The sequence below is a fragment of the Engystomops pustulosus genome, chromosome 7 (assembly GCF_040894005.1).
Source record: "Engystomops pustulosus chromosome 7, aEngPut4.maternal, whole genome shotgun sequence".
Classification (NCBI taxonomy): Eukaryota; Metazoa; Chordata; class Amphibia; order Anura; family Leptodactylidae; genus Engystomops; species Engystomops pustulosus.
This window is the reverse complement of record NC_092417.1, coordinates 153,248,739-153,273,900: the sequence shown is the minus strand read 5'-3', so window position 1 is coordinate 153,273,900 and position 25,162 is coordinate 153,248,739. Positions and strand designations below refer to the sequence as shown.

General features: G+C 41.0%; 1 protein-coding gene across 1 annotated transcript; it reads left to right on the top strand.

Annotated features, from left to right (window-relative positions):
• Positions 1-3,002: 3,002 nt before the first annotated feature.
• LOC140068999 (protein kinase C delta type-like) lies at positions 3,003-4,166 on the top strand. Its single transcript, XM_072114345.1, has one exon. The coding sequence runs from the start codon at positions 3,066-3,068 to the stop codon at positions 4,143-4,145; it is 1,080 nt and encodes a 359-aa protein (XP_071970446.1). The 5' UTR covers positions 3,003-3,065; the 3' UTR covers positions 4,146-4,166.
• Positions 4,167-25,162: the final 20,996 nt, after the last annotated feature.

Here is a 25,162-nt window from a genome sequence, read left to right as displayed (position 1 = left end):
GATGGGGGTTGTGCTCACAGCCCAACACCGTGCAGGATTGGGAAAATCACCTCTAGTTCCCTGTGCTCTTCACAGAGCCAGAGGTAGCCTGACTGCCATTAGGTACTGAGATGAGATCCTCAGACCCCTTCTGAGACCATATGTGTCAGGCTTGCAGGTGTGGATCCTCTGGACCACTGCAGACAATGACACAAGCCACTACCTGTGACCGGAGTCTAAGTGGTACCCAGTTATCACAAGAGCCGCCGCAAGGCGGGTTAGACAAACTGGGGCGTGGTACCACCAGGTCGTTCCTCAGACGTGACTTGTCTGCAGTGGCGGACAATGTTCTAGTACAGTGACGGCAGACAATCTCGTGGTCGAAGTCCAGGCACAAGGTCAGGGCAGGTGGCAGAGATGCAACGTCAGAGTCCGGTCCGGGGTTAGCAACAGGAAGTCCAAGCAGAAGGGTACGGGAACACAGCACACAGGACAGCAACACAGAGGAACACTGGTACACGGGAACACAGAGGAGCTCAGGTAACACTGGAACACGAAGGGACTCAGGAACGCAGGAAACACAGGAACGCAGGAGACACAGGAATGCAGAAGACGCAGGAATCGCAGGCAAATAGCAGAATAGATTTCTCTCAGGCTGTGAGGCACAAAGATCCGGCAAGAGATACAGGAAGAGGCAGGTTTTATATAGTTTTAGTGAAAATGGCCAGCGTCAATTAGTGGCGCGCTGGCCCTTTAAATTTGCCGAAGGGGACGCGCGCCGTGCTGCTGGAGTCGGTGTGGGAACGGGACAGGGTAAGTAAGAAGCCGGGGGACCGGGGCAGCAGTGAAGCGAGGCACGGGTGCACCTGCGACCCGGGAGGGAGGTCGCAGAGGCACCCGTGACAATATGCAACGGCATCAGGAGCATGTTGAGTTGTAGGGAGGTCATACAGGCACATAGAGGTCACACACAATACTGAGCCTCATTTTGACTTGTTTTAAGGATATTTCATCAGGTTTGGATCCGTCGGTTGTGTGTTTTTCCAGGCCTCCATTGGTTAACAAATTTGATTTCCATTGATAATAATAATAATAATTCTTCATTTATATAGCGCATACAGATTCCAGCGGGGTTTTGTTATCAGCACATTCAACTTTGTGCCGTTTACGTGTTCCTTTAATTTTTTTGGCGCTATATATTTAATTAGATTTCTGAAAACATCTAAACAAAACTCCCTGGTCTTATTCATGTTGTAAATTATGTGATATAAATATTGACTTTTTGATATAACAATTTGTATGTATTTTAGAAAAAACATAATAAAGAATCACATTATTAAAAAGAAAATCACAGAGCAGATTTGTGAAATCTGAGCTGTGAGCGGCTGCTAAGGGCAGATTTTCTTACAGCGGATTTTCTGTTGTATTTTTATTTTAGTATTTTGGTGTTTATGTGTTTTAGTGTTTAGTGGGAGAGTTTTGCCTCCACCAGTTTACAGCCCCCAAAATGGCTATGACGCATATTAATTGTGTTGGAGTTTTCACTACGCAAAAGCCTCGGCCCTTTTTGGAGCAGAGTTGGAGCAGGTGGTAAAAGTCATTTTTTCTGGTGCCGCCAGTTAATAAGTTGGTCAGAAAACAGAACATACGGTGAGAACGCCTCAAAACTGGAGGTCATGCCATAGTACATGTCCCCCAATATCTATAGCTGCCAGGGGACTAATCCTGTCAGAACTAACCTAAGTCATGGTAACAGGAATATGCACATACATTTTCCTTGTTGGAAGAGGAAAACATTGCCTTCACTGCCACCGTTTAGAAAGTGTGTGTCTATAAGTACAGCACCTGTGTTAGGCGAGGTCCCAATTCTATGCTGAGTCCATAAGAGACCGTCTGTCCTTCACTTACTCTGAAGACTGGTACGGGGGCCAAAGGGTCTATGTCAGGGTGTCCCTATCTCATCTCTTCTTCTTCTTGTTTTGCAGGACACTAGGGACTGTAACTGTTCTCTTTATATACCCTCTAATGCAGGAAGGAGTAGATACATTTCAGCACAAACAATGACAAAGAATTCTCCCACTGACTTACATTGAATCTCCAAAAATATTCTATGGCAACAAGTTTCTAAAGAGGTAAACAAGTCTACAGACAGAACCTGTCAGTCTATCTACTTTAGCAGTAAGCATATCTTTTCCCCTCGCAAACAATTTCTACTATAGCTGTGGGAAAAGACCAGCCTCTCTTTGGTTTAGAGATGTGCAGTGGTTGCAGGGTCTAGCCCTCTAGTGGGCACTTTCCAGGGGGTCCAGCTTGTTAGGTAATTTGTTATGTTTAGAGAAAAATGGTCTTATGACCAGAGGAAAAATAACGGGTCCAAAAGAGTTTACTGTTACTTTTATTGCTGAGGCTATGTGTTTCAATGCCGGAATGCCTTCCTTGTCAGGCCAGAAAAATAATAGGACCAGGATACTGATGTGTCCGTGCCCGAGTCTCAGTGTCCTGCTGCTATTACATTTCTGGCCTGAGGAAGACGCTGTTTGCCTCACCGATAAAAGATCTTCACCATACACTGTACTGGACCCATTACTTTTCCTTGGGCAATGTTCTATCATGATCATATTTTTCTCCATACTTAACCAATTACTAGACACCGTACTAGTATACAGAATGTATATCCTACAACACTAGATATTATTGTGAAATAAGGTTAGAAATGGTTCAAATAGGGGAAATATTCAAATGTCCAAAAATGTCTAAAGTCCAATGCTCCTCTGCTCCAGGGCACTGCATAAGTCAATGAAAAGCTTATATGCATATTCCTTTCCCAGAATCCATAGTGGAGTAAGCATGGCCTGTAGTTCCCCATACAACCCCAATTCCCCAGTCATACTTGTTAAAGATAGAGCAGTGTCACATTATAAGACATAGAGCATGTAAAGGGTTAATTATGTTGGTTTACTGACATCAGAATGTTCTTATATGACACCATAAGAATCTACATGATTCTGTTCCTGGCAACCATGTCCAGTGTTCCATTGGCGACTGTTGGTTACAGACGTGCGTTTTAAGTGTGCAATTTTGCAGACATGGGATCTTCTAAAAAATTTAAAGAAGACCCAAATGGAGGTAAGAAGAGGAGTAGGGAGGCACTCTCATCATCAGAGCCCCCAAAGAAGAAGCCTTGCCCAGAGAGGGAGCAAGGCAAAGAGGCTGAAAAAGCCCTAAAAAACAGAAAAAGGCCAGTAAGTCCTTTTACTGGTCCTTCTCAGAAGAGGATGAGATGCGGGTCAAAGGCTGAGGAAGAGAAGGAGCCCAAGCCTGGACCTAGCAAAGTGACCCCCCCTGATAGTGGGGCTACCATGAATACGAAAAGATACACAGGAAAAGAGGTCATAGGACAGGGAAGCTTTGGACAAGTGGTGAAAGTCTGGGATGTAATAAAAAAACGCCATATCGCCATAAAAACTGTCCCCAGAGGAAAGTCATCATCGGCTGAGATGTCTCTGCGCACGGAGCAGGAGGTCTTAGAAATAGCAATTGGAAACCCATTCCTTATCCACAGCCATCTGTCCTTTGCCACCAAAAAACTCTGGTACTTTGCAATGGAGTTTGCCTCTGGTGGAGATTTACTAACTCACCTTAAAAACAGCGGACGTCTCCCTAAATCAAGTGTCCAATTTTATGCAGCAGAGATCACCACCGGCATCCAATTCCTGCATGGAAAAGGATATATCCACAGAGATATAAAACCCTCAAATATCCTCATTGCCAGCTCTGGACATGTGAAACTGGCAGATTTTGGCCTGGCAGTGAAGAAAACACAAGATATTTGTGGAAAAGCTGGTACTCCCAGATACGTAGCTCCAGAGGTTCTTCGCGGAGGAGCTTACAATTTAGCAGCGGACTGGTATTCTTTTGGGGTTGTGCTCTTCCAGCTGGCCACAGGACTCCCCAGCTCCCGCTGTATCCCATCAGCTTTCCCATCCAAAGGCCTCCATAGAGACACTGCAAATATCATCAAGGAGCTGCTGGATGACAATCCCAATACACGATTAGGACTGAACGGTTGTATTAGATCTCATCCATTTTTTAAGGGCATCAATTGGGAAGACCTGGAGCAGCTGCGTATACCACCACCATATATCCCCGGAGAATCAAAATCCTGAATATCATCCAGAAAGGAGGCGGCACTGTGAGTATTCAGTCTTATAATGTATAGTAAGTTACATCTGCCTGACCTTGTTATAGGGATATTTATCTAATACAAGTTATCCACCATACAATTAGTAGGAATATACGATTTCATCAGTGGGGGTCTCACCATTGAGACCGCTGATATCCCAGTGATATCTTCACCAGAAATGAATGGACCAGCAATGCAGAGACACAAGTTACTGCTCCATTCATACACAGTACAGGAGATGATTGGAGAAGGTCCTAATGGTAGATTACCACTGATCAGACACTTTCCTCTGTCCTGTGGAGTGGGGATAAGTTGTAGTAACCAGGATACCCATTTATTACCTAGTGGTCAGACACCACATGGATGCGTAAGAGAACTGGAGATATCCATTATTAAAGTTACAATCGGGAATACAAAGTTGTACATAAAAATCATTTTTTAGTACAACTTTAAAGGTGAATATCTCCGGTTCTGTTAAGTATCCATACAGAATCCATACAACATATTCAAAGAGAGGTTCTGCAGCTTCTATGTTCCAGGGTTCGGGAATTATTGCATTTTGAAGTTGGTCACTGTCAAGACGTTTATAGACGTCCTTTGTGCATGGGGCATGTATATAACCGTATGGCAGTCGTGAAGGGGTTAAGCAGAGTCATGTTACAACTTCTGGAGAACATTGGTAATTTCAGCGTTAGCCGGTAACATTACTTCCATATGAAGTTTCTATTGTAACACAACATTAACCTGTAAACATGTAACAGCTCTTTTACATTTCCTTCTCACTAAGAAAATCTTACTCCTTATAATAAAGTATTTATGTTTTTTTTTTTAAGGGAGTTTATTGTGAGGATTGCAGCGTCCTAGGCTGGACCCCAGCGACATGAAATCCCTGGATTGCATCCTAGAACAGGACTTGGATGTAGCCCCCTGACCTGACCACTTCTGGATCCCTACTGGGTCACATTCATGATTAGTTTTGGTCTTTTGGCAACTGAACCATAAGGTAAGTTTCTTTTCAATGAAATAGCTATAGCTCTATTATAGTCTGATGTGTATATAATATGAGGTGTATATAGTCTGATGTGTATATAGTCCGATGTGTATATAATATGAGGTGTATATAGTCTGATGTGTATATAATGTGATGTGTATATAATATGATGTGTATATAATATGATGTGTATATAGTCTGATGTGTATATAGTATGATGTGTATATAGTATGATGTGTATATAGTATGATGTGTATATAGTCTGATGTGTATATAATATGAGGTGTATATAGTCTGATGTGTATATAATATGATGTGTATATAGTATGATGTGTATATAGTATGATGTGTATATAGTCTGATGTTTATATAGTCTGATGTGTACATAGTCTTATGTGTATATAGTCTGATGTGTATATAGTATGATGTGTATATAGTATGATGTATATAGTCTGATGTGTATATGATATGATGTGTATATAGTATGTTGTGTATATAATATGATGTGTATATAGTATGATGTGTGTATATAGTATGAGGTGTATATAATATGATGTGTATATAATATGATGTGTATATAATATGATGTGTATATAGTATGATGTGTATATAATATGATGTGTATATAGTCTGATGTGTATATAGTATGATGTGTATATAGTCTGATGTGTATATAATATGATGTGTATATAATATGATGTGTATATAATATGATGTGTATATAGTATGATGTGTATATAATATGATGTGTATATAGTATGATGTGTATATAATATGATGTGTATATAGTCTGATGTGTATATGATATGATGTGTATATAATATGATGCGTATATAGTCTGATGTGTATATAGTCTGATGTGTATATAGTCTGATGTATATATTGTATGATGTGTTGCTGGACCTGTTACATTTTAATCCTGTGTTTGGGACAATAAAGTATAAATGTATGTTTCTTCGTAGCCTATAGACAGAGGATGTAAAGCAGATGGCAGAAAGTTTTGGATTGGAATCACCGAGTTGTGGGACCTGACTGAGCGCGGAGATGGTACAAGCTTCTGAGCTTCGTCTGAAGACCTCTATAGTGACCACACAAGCCGACCTCAGAGTGTCACTGTGACACCTCCATCACCCCTCGCTACACACAACTCAGTCTACAGGAAAACAGAAGCTGAATCTTCTCTAAAACAGCTGCCCGGCTTTTACCCGCATCAATGTAAACTGCGGAGACAACGGGAAGGCTTCACCTTGGCATTAAAGCCTTTCAGTCCAATCTCCTCTGATAACAATGGCTTTATCCGCAGAACAATAACCAGAGGAAGAGAACGTTACTGATCTTGGTTTAGTTTCTGAATAAATACTTTGGTTATTAGCGGAATCTGTGGTCAGGATATTTCTATATTCTCCAGATCATTCCTTCTGATATATAATAAATGTCCTTGTATGTCCTGTGTTGTATAACATAGAGTACACACTACATGAAGAGGGGGCGCTACATGAAGAGGGGGCGCTACATGAAGAGGGGGCGCTACATGAAGAGGGGGCGCTACATGAAGAGGGGGCGCTACATGAAGAGGGGGTGCTACCAGCCAGTAATTGTGTCCCTCTACCCTCTCCTAATAAGCCGGCAGTCACTGCTTACAGTATATTACACATGTCACCCTTCTGAGCGGTGCCCGGGCACTACTACACACAGGATGGCGCTGGATGCAGACATCTATGTCCTTTGTGTAGTGACAGAATTACTGTCTATGGGAATCCTGGATCGCTGCTACATTACATTCAGAGTTGTCTGATTCTCTGCTGAGTGACCGCGGTGCCAGGTTTTGCACCCCACAGATTACCTATTGATGACCTCTCCTATAGCTTAGGTCCAGAAAACTCTTTAAACGCAAATTTGTACATACGCTTCAATTTCATCCTTCACTAAGACTGACATTTAGAATACAGCCTTAAATTGCCCCCGCTGCTGGTCTGGCGTTCGTATCCACTAAGAGGGTCCGGCCTGTTTAGTGGATAAGGGAATAAACTCCACAAGTTTTGACCTGTGGATCAGATCAGGACTGGCAGAGTTTTTTGCTATAGTTTCGGACAGAGACTATAGTAAATGTGACCTCTCCCCTCTCTATAGAAATACGCAGCATTGGGGCCGCACACACGGTGAAAGATAGGTCATGTCCTATCTTTTTCGTGTGTACACATATAGCTCCTTATGTATGGCAGCAAGCTTGTGGCCGTACATACGTCCTCTATAAGGTTGTGTGAATGTAGCATCCTTTAACTAACACGACGATGGTAGGTGGCGATTATCAAAATCAAGCATAATAGGGGGCGTGGCCTGAGAGAACTCCAGGACGGACGCACTAGCTTGAGCTCCGTCTGAGTATCCTCCAAAAGCGACCTTTAAAGCAGATAAACCGCTGAAAAGACCCTCCAGAAAGATCACCTACCGGGAGAATGGTCACAAAAAGGAAAATAGGCAAGTCCGGACCCAAAAAAATATCTGAATTCCGCCCGAGCAGAGAACGGCAGGACGGCCTTACCTCCACATGCTCCGGCGGGTCCTCTCCAACGAGCTCCGGAGGAGACGACCTGATCGCAGACAGGACCGAAATACAACTGGGTCCCACAAAGCAAGCGAGCATCAGATCTCCCTCATTTGCAGAGGTAACCGCGGCACAATCCCTCCAAAGCTCCATAGAGAGCACATTCTCGGCAAACGCAAGCCACAAAATGGCGCCCACCACGAGGCTACTTGAAAGCACAGACGAGTCCCCCAGAAGCAGTCCAGAGAAACAGAGGCCGAGACTTTCAACTTCTGAGGTAAACTTACCTTCTACACCTCACTCCTACCTTAATGAGGGTCCTGACCCCTTCTCCTCTATATGTACCACTAGCCAAGCGGCATCAGAAGATTTTATTAAAGAAATGTTAGTAGCTCTAAGGGGCTCCCTACAATCTGACATAGCCCATTTAGCTCACAAATTCAGCCAGAATATGGATGAAATAGGAGGTAGAGTCGATCAACTAGAAGTTAAAATGGGAGAGATCACAAATTCCCATAATGAACTTATAGATGCTCATTACACACTTGCTGATGAAGTTTCAGCAATAAAAGATAAAATGGCTGATATTGAAGACAGAAGCCGCAGAAACAATATTAAATTTAGAGGCATACCAGAATCTGTTCCTCAAGCAGAACTAAACAAGTATTTGACAGAGCTAATTAAAACACTTCTACCAGAAGTACCAATACAAGAGATCATAATAGATAGAGCTCATCGCCTTCCAAGACCCAAAGGTCTACCAGAAGATATCCCACGCGATACAATCTCAAGAATTCACTTTTTCCACATCAAGGAGGCATTAATGGCCACAGCAAGAAAAGTAAAAACTCTACCATCACCATATAGCAACATACACCTATATGCAGATCTATCTCAAGCAACCTTACAGACAAGGAAACTATTTAATCCGATTACTAGCATACTACGCAATGCCGATATACCATACAAATGGGGATTCCCAACCAAATTACTGGTACACAAAGATGGAACTACTCATGTAGTAAGAAAACCAGAAGAAGGAATTCCCCTTCTGCGCTCCTTCGGCATTCAACTCCCTAACGACCAGGCTCTTCTTTCCCGGAAAGATGTGAGACAAGTCGACCAAGAATGGAAAGTTCAGCGCTGAACACTCATCTACCTTCAGGAGGATACACAAGAGACACCTCCAGGTGAACTTTTTTTCCCCCCCAAGAAAGGCAAACAGCCTGCCAGGTTTAAAGAACTTATTTCACAAGTTCAACGTGTTAAACTCTATTCTGCACTGTACCTGTGTCTGACGAGGTGAGGCCCCTCGACTGCACTGGTATAGTATAGTTATACATAAAGTTATTTTACTGTTATACTATGTTTATTTTGGTATCCCTTTCATGTGCCAGCAAGATGACAAATTTACAACATATAACCTGTTACCATGTCACTTAAGATCTTATCTCTCAACACAAGAGGGCTTAATTCCCCCTTTAAGAGGTCATCCCTATGGAAGGATGCCTTGTCTTCACAATCTGAAATATTATGTCTCCAAGAGACCCATTTTGTAAAAGACAAAGCACCCAAATTCTCACATAAACGATTTGCGCAAATTTATCAAGCTAACGCTAGCAAAAAACATGCTGGAGTATGTATTGCAATTAAAGATACACTTACCTTTAAAGAACTAGAAGTATACCTAGACACCAAAGGGAGATATATAATTTTGATCTGCGAGATCAACTCTTTTATAATTACATTGGTGAACGTATATGCGCCAAACACTTCTCAAATCAGGTTCCTAAATAAACTAACCAAGAAAATACAAAAAACTCAGAAAGGCTCGCTAATAATGTGTGGCGATTTTAATTTAATACCTGACGCAACCATAGACTCTACAGCTAATAAAACCAGATATTCTCCCACTCTTAACAATTGGATACAGAAACAAGGACTGTATGATACTTTCAGATGTTTAAACGCTGCCTCCAAGGAATTTACTTATTACTCACCAAGACATAAGACATTTTCTAGGATAGACCTATTTCTGGTAGAAAGAAATACACTCACAAGAGTTAAATCTTCTAGCATCCACACAGCGTCATGGTCTGATCATTCTCCCATCTTCCTAGAAATACACATCTCCAACTCTACATTCACCCAAAGACTTTGGAAATGTAATACATTCCTACTTAACCTACCTTCATTTAAAGAATCAGTCAAAAAACACATAAAGGAATTCTTTACACATAACGATACTGACAACATAGATCCCTTTAGACTATGGACGGGTCACAAAATGTACATAAGAGGAATAATGATGGGACTAACCTCAAGACACTATAAACAAAAGAATATACAAATTTCAAACACCCTGTCATGTATATCCCTGACAGAAAATCTCCTACGTAACTCACCCTCCACAGCTTTACACAACCAACTATTCTCCCTCAGACACAAACTTCACACCCAATTAATGGAGGACTATGACAAACAAATGTTATCCTGGAAGATGTCGCACTATATCTCCCACAATAAGCCTACAAAACTAATGGCAAAGAGAGTTAAAAAACAAAATATGAAATCTCGTATCCCATATATAATATCCCCCAGAGACTCTAAAACCCGTCTATCACATCCGATAGACATAGCCAATGCCTTTAGCGAATTTTATGCCACACTTTATAACCTAAAAGAAGACCCAAACATATTAGAACCAAACCCTTCCAGAATTAGGGAATTTTTGCAGAAGGTCCATCTCCCTACAATCTCTGAAGCACAACTTCAAGCCCTAAACTCACCCATCACAGAGCAAGAAATAAGGAAAATTATTCTTCTCACTAAAAAACAAAAGGCCCCAGGTCCTGATGGACTCCCGAACGAATATTACCAACTTCTACATAATGAATTTCTTCCACAAATGACAAAAGCCTTAAGTCAAGCCATGTCTTCAGGGAATTTACCATCAGAAATGCTACAAGCTACTATAGTAGCCATACCAAAATCAAATAAAGAAACTACTACCCCAGCAAATTTCCGCCCCATCTCACTGCTAAACAGTGACACTAAAATATATGCTAAATTAATAGCCCACAGACTTCTTGACATCATACCAAAATTAATTCATAACGACCAAGTCGGATTTATTAAAGGGAGACAGGCCCCAGATGGCACGAGACGTATGATAGACCTAATTAATGTTATGGAGAACTCTCGGGCGCCTTCTCTGCTTCTTACTTTGGATGCAGAGAAGGCGTTCGACAGAATAAACTGGAGTTTTGCATTTTCAACACTAGAAAAATTTGGATTCTCAGGTAACATCCTATCAGCCATCAAGGCATTATATAGTACACCTTCAGCAAAAACCCTAATAAACGGAGCGTTGTCAAACCCACTCACTATTACTAACGGGACCCGTCAGGGCTGCCCCCTATCCCCCCTCATATTCATTCTAGTAATGGAACCTTTTGCGGAAATGATCAGAACAAACCCCATCATAAGTGGTATACCAGCAGGTACCCGCCAACATAAAATTGGACTATTTGCAGATGATACAATCCTATCTTTCACTAACCCTCTATCATCACTTAGGGAACTAATGGCCATAATAAAAAGATTTGGGGAAGTCTCCTTTTATAAGATAAATGTAACCAAATCACTATTATTAGGATTTAATATTCCTCCTCCTCTAAAACAGCAAATAGTACAGGAATTCCCATTCAAATGGGAAACAGAAGCCATCACCTATTTAGGAATAAAACTTACAAATCCCATTAAAATCCTAGCAAAAATCAACATGAATCTCCTTGTTTCCTCCCTACAGAAGGACTTGGAAGCGCTAAGGACTAATTTCCTTTCATGGATGGGAAGAATAATAATATACAAAATGATTATCCTACCCAAAATACTATATCAATTTAGAACCATTTCTACCCCAATTCCGAAAATATATATTTCCAAATTACAAAAACAAATGTTAACCTTTATATGGGGAGCTAAAAAACCAAGAGTCTCAGCAACAATTCTATACTCCAATAAGCTTAAAGGAGGAATGGGAGTCCCCAATCTTATGAGATACAGAACAGCTTTCCTATTACAACAGATAAAATCATGGTGGATTTACACACCAGCCTACAGTTGGCCTTTGATAGAGGAAACTCTAAACAAAAATAGACCCCTACTCCACTTAGTATTAGCGCACACGTTATTCCCAAAAATACCTCCTCCAAAAGAACCCAGCATAGCAGCCTCAATCCAGGCCTGGAAGGCACTAATCTTATCATGCCAATCCAACTCGGCTAAGTGTCACATACAAATTCCAATCCAGGTCATGGAATATTTACACGAAAAAATTCCCATTAGACCTCTTATAGAAAAAGGAATTAAATATATTCAACAACTTTCACCAGAGGGAAACCTGATGCCTACCATAGACATTATGAAGTCCTTCCAACTTCCAGGCACCATGGAAAACCACATAATTCAACTCAGGAAAACAATAATAAACTTCTCATTACAGAATCCTCAAGTACCTATTATAATATTCAATCTCATTCACAAACAAACACATGATTTCTATAAATCTACAAAATTTTTATATTCAGTATTATCTGAAGATCATGCGGAGATTCCAATAAAAGGCTCTCACCTAACAAAATGGGAGCAGGAGTTAAACTTGAACATCCCATGGGAACAATGGAAAGAAGCATTCTGGTGGGCTTCGAAAGCCTCTAAATGTGCAAACTTATGGGAAGTTCATGTAAAAATTCTTTCCAGATGGTATTACACTCCAGCCCATTTAGCAAAAATTTTTCCAGGAACCTCAGACAGGTGCTGGAGGCAATGTGGACACAAAGGTTCACTACTTCATATATTTGGTACATGCCCTATCATTAAACAATTTTGGAAGGAAATATTTAAGACAATATCCATCACAATGGGGAAGCAGATACAACCAGATATGTCTTTAGCCCTTCTGGGACTGGGCATAACCAAAATACCTATTAAATGTCGCAAATTGATAGGACATATTTTGCAAGCAGCAAAGCTCTTAATTGCGAGAGCCTGGAAATCAATTCAGCCCCCTAATATTCTAGAATTATTAGAGACGATAAACCATCATTGCCATCTGGAGAGAACTCTTGCTCTTAGAAACAATAACCTTAGAAATCACTACAAAATGTGGAATGCATGGTATAACAACACAGGACTTAACCCGGATTAAATATATAGGTTTATATTAAAATACCCTCCCCTCCAATGCCCTCGACAGGGATAACAAAAAAAAAAAAAAAAAATATATTATTTTATGTAACATCTCTGGCACCTCTATTTTACCCCTCAGTTAATTACCGCAGTAGTTTAATACTGCACAGTTTCTATGTTAACCTTAACTTTTTCAATGTAACATTATAATATAAAACGAGTCTATGTCATCAACGAACTGTATATATGTAACATCTTTCTATGACTCAATAAAAATATTTGAAAGAAAATCAAGCATAATAAACCCATAGACATTTACTTTATCCAGGCTTGGTGACTGTCTATGAGTAAGTGTCCCTGGTTTATTATGATGGATTTTGATGCCTACATCTCTCCAGCAGCCCCCCAGGTAATGTAACCCACCATTTTCCTTCTCAGTTGCTGTATAGTGAGAGAAATGTCTTTTACATCACAACTTGTTATATTCTATGCCTGTATATACTCATTCTCCAGTAATATAAGCATCAATCTATTTATTACATACATATGGTTACATTTGTACACATAAATAGTTATAAAATTATATAAATTACATCAAATTATCTTAATTCTTGTGCACCTTGTATGTGCTGTTGTGTGTATATACCGTATATACTCGAGTATAAGCTGACCCGAGTATAAGCCGAGACTCCTAATTTTACCACCAAAAACTGGGAAAGACTACTGACTCGAGAATAAGCCAAGGGTGGGAATACAAGCAGCCCCTAGTAGTATACAGCAAACCCCTAGTAGTATACTGCAGCCCCTAGTAGTATACAGCAAGCCCCTAGTAGTATACAGCAAGCCCCTAGTAGTATACAACAGCCCCTAGTAGTATACAGCAAGCCCCTAGTAGCATACAGCAGCCCCTAGTAGTATACAGCAAGCCCCTAGTAGTATATAGCAAGCCCCTAGTAGTATTCAGCAAGCCCCTAGTAGTATTCAGCAGCCCCTAGTAGTATACAGCAAGCCCCTAGTAGTATACAGCAAGCCCCTAGTAGTATTCAGCAGCCCCTAGTAGTATACAGCAAGCCCCTAGTAGTATACAGCCAGCCCCTAGTAGTATACAGCCTGCCCCTAGTAGTATACAGCAAGCCCCTAGTAGTATACAGCAGCCCCTAGTAGTATTCAGCAGCCCCTAGTAGTATACAGCAGCCCCTAGTAGTATACAGCAGCCTCGAGTTGTATACAGCAAGCCCCTAGTAGTATACAGCCAGCCCCTAGTAGTATACAGAAAGCCCCTAGTAGTATTCAGCAAGCCCCTAGTAGTATACAGAAAGCCCCTAGTAGTATACAACAAGCCCCTAGTAGTATACAGCAGCCCCTAGTAGTATTCAGCAGCCCCTAGTAGTATACAGCAAGCCCCTAGTAGTATTCAGCAGCCCCTAGTAGTATACAGCAAGCCCCTAGTAGTATACAGAAAGCCCCTAGTAGTATACAGCAGCCCCTAGTAGTACACAGCAAGCCCCTAGTAGTATACAGCAGCCCCTAGTAGTATTCAGCAGCCCCTAGTAGTATACAGCAAGCCCCTAGTAGTATACAGCCTGCCCCTAGTAGTATACAGCAAGCCCCTAGTAGTATACAGCAAGCCCCTAGTAGTATACAACAAGCCCCTAGTAGTATACAGCAGCCCCTAGTAGTATACAGCAGTTCCTAGTAGTATACAGCAAGCCATTAGTAGTATACAGCAAGCCCCTAGTAGTATACAGCAAGCCATTAGTAGTATACAACAAGCCCCTAGTAGTATACAGCAGCCCCTAGTAGTATTCAGCAGCCCCTAGTAGTATACAGCAGCCCCTAGTAGTATTCAGCAGCCCCTAGTAGTATACAGCAAGCCACTAGTAGTATTCAGCAGCCCCTAGTAGTATACAGCAAGCCCCTAGTAGTATACAGAAAGCCCCTAGTAGTATACAGCAAGCCATTAGTAGTATACAACAAGCCCCTAGTAGTATACAGCAGCCCCTAGTAGTATTCAGCAGCCCCTAGTAGTATACAGCAAGCCCCTAGTAGTATACAGCCTGCCCCTAATAGTATACAGCAAGCCCCTAGTAGTATACAGCAAGCCCCTAGTGGTATACAACAAGCCCCTAGTAGTATACAGCAGTTCCTAGTAGTAAACAGCAGCCCCTAGTAGTATACAGCAAGCCACTAGTAGTATACAGCAGCCCCTAGTAGTATACAGCAGCCCCTAGTAGTATACAGCAAGCCACTAGTAGTATACAGCAAGCCCCTAGTAGTATACAGCAGCCCCTAGTAGTATACAGCAGCCTGCCCTTATGGCCCTTAAAAAAATAAACTTAAATACTCACCCTCCGATGTCAGCGCGGCTCCCGATGTCCCCGATGTCAGCGTGTTCCGTCTTCTTTCTTCTCCGCGGCTCCTCTTCTCTCTTCTTTCTTCCGGCATGGACGCGGCCATGTTTTCTTCTAGCATGCGCATACTATGCGCGGCCGCTGCTGACGTCATAGTATGCGTCCATGCCGGAAGAAAGAAGAAGAGCCGCGGAGAAGAAAGAAGATGGAACACGCTGACATCGGGGACATCGGGGAGCCGCGCTGACATCGGAGGGTGAGTATTTAAGTTTTTTTTTTTTAAGTGGGTAATTTTTTTTTGTAATAGACTCATGTATAAGCCGAGGGGACGTTTTTCAGTTAATTTTTTGGGCTTATACACGAGTATATAACACATATGTTATTATACGTTTATACATATTTTAGCACTTATTATTTTGTATGTAATTTCATCTTGTGTATACTATTTGTTATTATCTCTATTCTGTATATACCATATACTTCTATATCTTTAGTATTTGGCCTGTAGAAGACGCTAATTCGGCAATGGAACTTATTGCCTGCTATATCAATAATAGAGGATTTTCTATATGCACTGATGTCTTCCTATTGTCCCAGCGATTGAGTGACTGAATTCCATAAGTCTCCTGCTGCCTCCTTTATGTTCTCTGCCTATGGAGTACAAAAACAAATGTCTTTCATTTTTTAGGTTTTGCTGTAGTGATCTTAATGGTAAAGAGCTGTTTAAATTTACACAGTAATTAAGTGATATAATGAAAGACAGTCACTGATCACGGTCACCCAAACCATTGCCTGTGATTGGCTGTCAACCATTGACTAATCTACCGATAATAGATGCCTGAAGGAGGCTGTATATAGTAATAGGGGGCTGTATATAGATATAGTAGTGCTGTATATAGTTATAGGGAGGCTGTATATAGTTATAGGGAGGCTGTATATAGTTATTATAGTGGGCTGTATATAATTGTTATAGGGAGGCTGCATATAGTTATTATAGTGGGCTGTATATAGTTATAGGGCGGCTGTACATAGTTATTGTAAGTAGGCTGTGCATAGTTATTATAGGTAGGCTGTATATAGTTATAGGACAGCTGTATATAGTTATTATGGAGCGATTGTATATAGTTATATGGAGGCTGTACATACTTATTATAGGAAGGTGGTATATAGTTATTATACGAAGGCTGTATATAGTTATAGGCATATTGTCTATAGTTATTATAGGGAGTCTGTATAAAGTTATAGAGGAGTATAGTTATTATAGAGTGACTGTATATAGTTATTATAGGGGGACTGGATATAGTTATAGGGAGGCTGTATGTAGTCATTATAGGGAGGCTGTATATAGTTATAGGGGGCTGTACATCGTTATTATAGGGGGACTGTATATAGTTATTATAGGGAGAATGTATATAGTTATTATAGCTAGGATGTGTATAGTTGTAGGGAGGCTGTATATACTGTAGTTATAGGGGGCTGTACATAGTTATCATAGGGGGACTGTATATAGTTATAGGGAGGCGGTATAAAGTTATTATAGGGAGGATGTATATAGTTATTATAGGGAGGATCTGTATAGTTATAGGGAGGCTGTATATAGTTATTATAGGGAGGATGTGTATAGTTATAGGGAGGCTGTATATAGTGTGACAAGGTCACTATTGAATTGGAAAGAAAATCAGTGTTTATGTGTATTACAGCGACCACAATGTGAATTGGGTCACACTGGAAGCCATTTTCCATGTGTTTGTCTCTTGGAAGCTTCCACATTGAAATGGGTCCAGGTGATTCCACCAGGTGTGCAATCCCTTATAGAAGGGTGTGGAGCAGTCACAGGGGGCTCTCTACCTGAAGACACAGAAGCTGGACTGTGTGAGAGCCACACGTGAGTGACACAGGGTTGCTGAAAGTATTTTCCATGCTGGCAGGGAGAAGCCCTCCAGTGGTCAGTGAGGACCGCCAAATGTATAGTGAGGGCCACCAAGTGTATAGTGAGGACCGCCAAATGTATAGTGAGGACCGCCAAGTGTATAGTGAGGACCGCCAAATGTATAGTTAGAGCCGGACAGGCAAAGATTTTGTTTGATGTTTTGTTTGATACTGGTGTTTTTGTGGAATAAATGCACAGTTTCTACTTGAATCCTTTTGTCCATGAGAGCTTTGTCATTGCCAACCCCCCACCATGTCTGAGCTGAACCCCTACAATAGTTATTATTGGGGGCAGTATGTAGTTTTATAGAGAGGCTGTATATATTTATTGTGGGGCTGTATATAGTTATAATGGGAAGCTGTTTATTATTATAGGCAGGCTGTATATAATTATTATAGGAAGGGTGTGTATAGTTATAGGGGGATATAGTTATTATAGGGTGACTGAATATAGTTATAGGGGACTGTATATAGTTATAGCGAGGACCCTGGAGAGAAGCTACAATAATGTCTGAATTTACCTTCCTGCTTTCAACTGTATTGGAGTCCTCAGGGGGCTGATACGATTGAATGTTGTGGAACAACAGAGAGCAATAAGTTGCGGTTTAAATTGTCAAGCTGGCACTCGATGGTAAATAAGTAGGTTTTGGTTGTGGTTTGGGCACCTGGGCTCTAAAAGGTTCGCCATCACTGGTACATAGGATTGATGGGGGTACTATATAAAACAGATGGGGTGTCAGTATATAGAATAGATGGGGGACACTATATAGAATGGATGGAGGGAAGTATATAGAATGGATGAAGGATAATATATACAATTGTTTTGAGAATGACACAAATATATATTGTAGAGGTTTGGTAGTAAAATATCCGGATAAGTGTAAGACGCGCTTCCCAAAATTAAGAAGATCCAACATATAATGCTTGGGTTTATGAGGATTTTTATTCGGTTAATAAAATGGACTACGCGTTTCGGGGGCGGTCCCCAATACACCCACCAATTACAACCATGCCACATCCGCTCTATTCCTTCCTTCCTTCTATTATATTTATATTTCCATCAGTTAATTGCTCTACCCCCTCCCTACCATCCCACACACAGACATATCCAACTCTGGCCGGTATATTTATCCATTTATTTACCTAATCAATCACACATATCTATTAATTGAAATATTCATTTATTTATTTACTCATTTTTATTATATGATATATATATATACATATATGTACATATTTATACATTTTTTAACCTTTTACCTCCTTATCCAAATGAATTTACCTTTGTACTGTTTTATATACTTATTTATGTATTCATTTATTGTCACCAACTGTACTACTTTTACTGTTACTTTTACTGTCACTTACCACTTATTTCAGGGACATATGTATATACATATTTTACTTTATTATCTTGCGTAGTAACTTTCACGGACCTGATGAAGGGGATGGACCACCCCCGAAACGCGTAGTCCATTTTATTAACCAAATAAAAACCCCCATAAACCGAAGCATTGTATGTTGGATCTTCTTAATTTTGGGAAGCGCGTCTTACACTTACCCGGATATTTTACTACCAAACCTCTACAAACACTCTATCCGGCACCACCCGGTACCAGAATCCGGTTAGACGCAGCATACCCGCTTCACTGAATCTGAGACATCTGCTCCAACGCAACAGACACAAGGTGTCATAAGGTGAGCAGACTTTACAATCTCAACTCAATTTCCATAAATAACGTATTACACTAGGGGCGCCGCCTGTGTTCTTTCTATTTTCCACAAATATATTTTCACATGATCTGGTTTTTATGTGTGTTTGTTAGATGTTTTTATCACATACAGAAATACAAGTGCAATCAAATTAGGAGTAACAAAAGCTTTTATTGACAGTTAGAATGAGTTACTGCAGCTAGTCAGTATTTGCAGTGTTGCCCCTTCTTCTTCAGGACCTCTGCAATTCTCCCTGGCAGCTCTTAATCAACTTCTGGACCAAATCCTGACTGATAGCCGTCCATTCCTGCATCAATGCTTGCATTTTGTCACAATTGGTTGGTTTTTGTTTGTCCACTCGTCTCTTGATGATTGACCACAAGTTCTCAACGGGATTAAGATCTGGGGAGTTTCCAGGCCATGGACCCAAAATCTCTATGTTTTGTTCCATGAGCCATTTAGTTATCCCCATTGCTTTATGGCAAGGTGCTCCATCATGCTGGTAAGGGCATTGCTGATCACCAAACTGCTCTTGGACGGTTGGGAGAAGTTGCTCTTGGAGGACACTCTGGTACCATTCTTTATTCATGGAGGTGTTTTTAGGCAAGACTGAGAGAGCCGATTCCCTTGGCGGAGAAGAAACCCCACACATGAATGGTTGTAGGATGCTTTACAGTTGGCATGAGACAAGACTGGTGGTATCGCTCACCTTGTCTTCTCCGAACAAGCTGTTTTCCAGATGTTCCAAACACCAGCACCAGCCTCCATTTAACCCCGCCGTAGAAAGGCGTCGCATCAGAAGAAGTACCCTTAATGACCGCCGTAAAAACCCGATAGGGCGGTCATTAAGGGTACTTCTTCTGATGCGACGCCTTTCTACGGCGGCGCATCAGAAGAAGTTTTCGGGACACCGGGTTATTATCGTGCCGGTGTCGGGCTGTGATATCACAGCCCAGACCCGGCACTAACACCCGGGATCGGAAAAACTCCGATCCCGGGTGTTTAACCCCTTGCACGCCGCGGTCAAGCATGACCGCGGCGTGCAAGTGTGTCCCCCGTGGATCGGACCCCCCCGGTGTGCTTACCGGGGGATCCGATCCCTCCTGCCGCTGCCCCGGGTTCCGACGAGTGACCCGGGGCTGTCGGCTCCTCTTCTCACCGGGTCCTGCCTTCCTGGCAGGACCCGGCTGTAAGTAACTGAGCATGCGCAGCATGCTCAGTTACTTTCACTATACACTGCAATACAAGTGTATTGCAGTGTAAAGGCTTGAATAAGCGATCGGATGATCGCTTATTCAAGCCAAGAAGTAGAAAATGTAAAAAAGTTAAAAAAAAAAAATTAAATCTTTTTATAATATAATTAAATAAATAAATAAAATAAAAGTCCCATAATCTCCCCAGTAACACATAAAATGCAAATAAAGTATATAAAACACAAAACACGTACATATTTGGTATCACCGCGTCCGTATTAATCTGTACAATAAATCTAAATCAATATTGAACCCGCTCGGTGATCTAGGTAAAAAAAAAACTCGAAAAACTTCCCATAATATACAATTTTTCATCAAACACCATCACAAAAAATGTTCTAAAAAGTGATCAAAAAAAGTTACGGTACCTAATATGATACGACTGAAAAGAACAACTGTTTTCGCAAAAAATAAGCCCTCAACCAGATCTGACAACAGAAAAATACAGAAGTTATGGCCCTGAAAAGTTGTCAATAGTAAAAACAATGCGATTTTCTCCAATATTGGTTTTGCTCAGGAAAATTGAGCAAAATAAGAAAAACTATATAAATGAGGTATCACCGCGTCCGTATTAATCTGTACAATATATCTAAATCAATATTGAACCCGCTCGGTGAACTACGTAAAAAAAAAACTCGAAAAACTTCCCATAATATACAATTTTTCATCAAACACCATCACAAAAAATGTTCTAAAAAGTGATCAAAAATAGTTACGGTACCTAATATGATACGACTGAAAAGAACAACTGTTTTCGCAAAAAATAAGCCCTCAACCAGATCTGACAACAGAAAAATACAGAAGTTATGGCCCTGAAAAGTTGTCAATAGTAAAAACAATGCGATTTTCTCCAATATTGGTTTTGCTCAGGAAAATTGAGCAAAATAAGAAAAACTATATAAATGAGGTATCACCGCAATCATAGTGAACCAGAGAATAAAGATAAAATATTATTTTTACGTTACGGTGAGGGGGGGGGGGAAATGGGGGGAATGAGCGTTGCAGTGCGTTTCATCATTTAATTTATTCTGAAAATGTCAGTTTTGGCCTAAATGAATGTATTTCCAAAAAAATTCCATAGTTTCTAAATCGCAGGTCCATATTTTTTAACCCATGTGAAACACTTAAAGGGTTAATGGACTTAATAGACGTTGTTTTACATACGTTGAGGGGTGAAGTTTCTATAGTGGGGTAATTTATGAGGTTTTACTATTATTTAGGCCTCTCAAAGTCACTTGGAAGCCGAGTTGTCCCTCAAAATGTGAGTTATGGCAATTTTCATGAAAATAAGAAAAATCGCACCTAAAGTTCTGCGCCTCATAACATCCTAGAAAAATGACCGGAAGCATAAAATATCATCCCAACATAAAGCAGATATTCTGTAAATGTTAATTATCAAACTTTTTGGGTAGTTTTACTTCCTGTCTGGAAACCAGAACATTTCAAACTTGGAAAATGAAGAATTTATACAAACTTTTGCCAAATTTTCACTTTTTTTCAGAACGAAACGCAAAACTTATCACTTAAATTTTATAACTAACATGAAGTACAATGTGTCACGAGAAAACATTCTCAAAATCACCAGGATATGTTAAAGCGTTCCGAAGTTATAACCAATTATCGTGAGACATGTCAGATTTGAAAAATCGAGTCTGGTCATTGAGCTGAAAACTAGTGTCGGTGATAAGGGGTTAAAGTGTCCAGTGGTGTGATTCTTTCTTAATCATGACAGATTGATCTCCAGTCCTGTCCTCATCAGCACCCACACCTGTGTTACTGGAGGAATCACTGAAACCATGTTAGCTGCTCTTTTTAAGGCAGGCCTGCAATGAAGTTGAAATGTGTTTTGGGGGAAAAAGTTGATTTTCTAGGCAAATGTTGACTTTGCAATTAATTGCTGTTAAGCTGATCACTCTTTATAACATTCTGGAGTATATGCAAATCGCCATTATAAAACCCGATTGTAAAAAATTAACATTTGTATCATTCTCAAAACTTGTGGCCATGACTGTACAGTATACAGGGGCAGACTGGGAATTTAAAGTGGCCCTGGAAAAAACTGTAAAAGTGGCCCCATTCTGTGGGCTGGGTCAAAACAGGTGGGCGTGGCCAAGTGATGTGGGTGGAGTTACTAAACTCCATACAATCTGTTTATAGATGGTCTAAATCAACATGTACATCGCAGAGAAAAAGACTCCTCATACTGCCTCCCTTGTACAGAAATAAAGCTTCTTTTTTTTAAGAGAACACAACTTAATACTGCCCTATATATTGTCAGAACTCGCAAATTGTTCTGATGGGATCAGGTTTCAGGCTTCTTGCTGGAAAACCACACCCAGTGCTGCTTGTGATTGACAGCTCCATTTCTGATCCTGGGAAAGCTGGGTGTTTGAGTGATGGACGGCTGAGCAAGTCAGTGCTGGAGGTAGTATAATACTGCCCCTAAGTAAAATATATTGTAATACTGCATTTTATGTACAAGAATATAACTACTATAATACTGCCCCCTATGTACAGTGTGTGTGTATACAGCGTATATGTAGAGTGTACATGCTCTCAGTGTGTGTATACAGTAAATATATAGGTGTGCATAGTGTCAGTGTGTGTATACAGTATATATGAAGGGTGTGAATGGTGTCAGTGTGTATATACAGTATATGTGGGGTACGCCTGACTAAATAAGGAAGGTGCCCCTGGACTGGTGGCTGCTCTTTTCTATAGTTTAAGTTTAAGGTCAGGGATTGGTGGCACTTTAATTAAAGGGGCTGGGTTTATTGCTTATCTCCACCCTGCTACCTTGTAATTATTCACGCCTACAGGCGCTAAGGATTTAAGCCGTGGCAAAGGGGTGGGTTCCTTCTCTTTTGTCAAGCCTGGCAAAGAAGCATTCCCGCCCCATTTTTGTTGTTTGTTTTTCCTTGTTAATTTATTGTTCTTCTAGTCATCAAGTCACAGCTGGTGGAAAGTGAGCGATGGATGTGAAGGCTCGGTTGGCCGACTTGGCAGCTGGGAGGCCAGCTGGCATACAGCGGCCGAGCTGTTGGAACGATTTTAAAGTCAAGTGCCTTTACGAGATAAAGATTTTTGAATTGTTAATTAAATAAAGCTGTGACCATCTTTTTTTATACTCAACAAAAAGAGAGTCTTCGTGGTTTTATTGTTACGTGTTTATTAATGGGGGTTTTGAATTAAAGGGCCGGAGAGATGCTAATAATGTTTTGATTGCTCATGCCACCCAGTCTGTGTAGGTGTGCAGGCTCTCAATGTGTGTATACAGTATACTGTACATGTAGGTGTATATGCTGTCAGTGTGTGTATACAGTATATATGTAGGGTGTGCATGGTGTCAGTTTGTGTGTATACAGTATATATGTACGGTGTGCATGGTTTCAGTGTGTGTGTGTGTGTACATACAGTATATATATATATATATATTACATAGGGGCACGCTGTATGTATTCTATATAACATGGCGGCACGCTGTTATGTATTTTAGATGGCAATATAGCAAATATTACTAGCAACATTCACAAAAAATCATGGGGAGGGCCCCCACCAGATTGCGCCCAGGGGCCCCCACCACCCTTAATCCGGCCCGGGTGGGCCCCTTACATCAATTTCACTGGTGGGCCCTAGACACCCCAGTCCGACCCTAGACAAACTCATACAGTATATACAAACATACAGTATATGCACATCAAATTTGCACACATTGTATAATACATATACATATATATATATATATATATATATCATACATACATACATTCATGCAGTATAAACACACCATATACACACATAGGGGGTTATTTATCATTGGTTTTCCTGGGGGTTTTTGGCGTAAAAAAGTCTCAGAGTAGTCACATTGAGGCTTTTGAGACTTTTCACTGCTAAAAAGTCTCACGGAACTACATACACCTCTTTATTGCTAGTGCAACACAGTGAAAGCCAGATTCAGGACTTAAGACTTTTGTTAAATGTCTCATAAAAAGTCTCATAGTCGCTTCGGTCCCCTGCTGGTCTATGTGCTGAGATTTTTATGCTCTGAGACTCTGATACCGGCCTCTGTTCCTGTACCTGTACCTTGGCTGCGACCGCAGGCAAGTCGCACCTGTGGAACGACCTGGTGTCATTATGCCGTAGGAAGACCATCCTGCTTTGCGGCAGGCTCTGAGGAAGACCGGGTACCACTTAGATTCCGGTCCCAGGTGTCGGCTTGTGTCATCGTCCGCGGTGGTCCAGGGGGTTCACTGCCCTCGAGCCTGACACCAAGGAGATGGTCTAATGATAAATAACCCCCATACTACGTATACATACATAATAAACACATGCGTTTACATTTACATACTTTCAGTAGATACAGCATACACACACACATATAGCATATAAACACATACATACAGGATATACAGCAAATACTGTACATTCACACTGTATACAAAAACACACAAACAGGAATATATACACTCACCAGCCACTTTATTAGGTACACCATGCTAGTAACGGGTTGGACCCTCTTTTGCCTTCAGAACTGCCTCAATTCTTCGTGGCATAGATACAACAAGGTGCTGGAAGCATTCCTCAGAGATTTTGGTCCATATTGACATGATGGCATCACACAGTTGCCGCAGATTTGTCGGCTGCACATCCATGATGCGAATCTCCCGTTCCACCACATCCCAAAGATGCTCTATTGGATTGAGATCTGGTGACTGTGGAGGCCATTTGAGTACAGTGAACTCATTGTCATGTTCAAGAAACCAGTCTGAGATGATTCCAGCTTTATGACATGGCGCATTATCCTGCTGAAAGTAGCAGATGTTGGGTACATTGTGGTCATAAATGGACATGGTCAGCAACAATACTCAGGTAGGCTGTGCAACGATGCTGAATTGGTACCAAGGGGCCCAAAGAGTGCCAAGAAAATATTCTCCACACCATGACACCACCACCACCAGCCTGAACCGTTGATACAAGGCAGGATGGATCCATGCTTTCATGTTGTTGACGCCAAATTCTGACCCT

Coding starts and splice junctions, on each gene's coding strand:
- LOC140068999 (XM_072114345.1), top strand. CDS start 3,066: ATGGGATCTTCTAAAAAATTTAAAGAAGACCCAAATGGAGGTAAGAAG.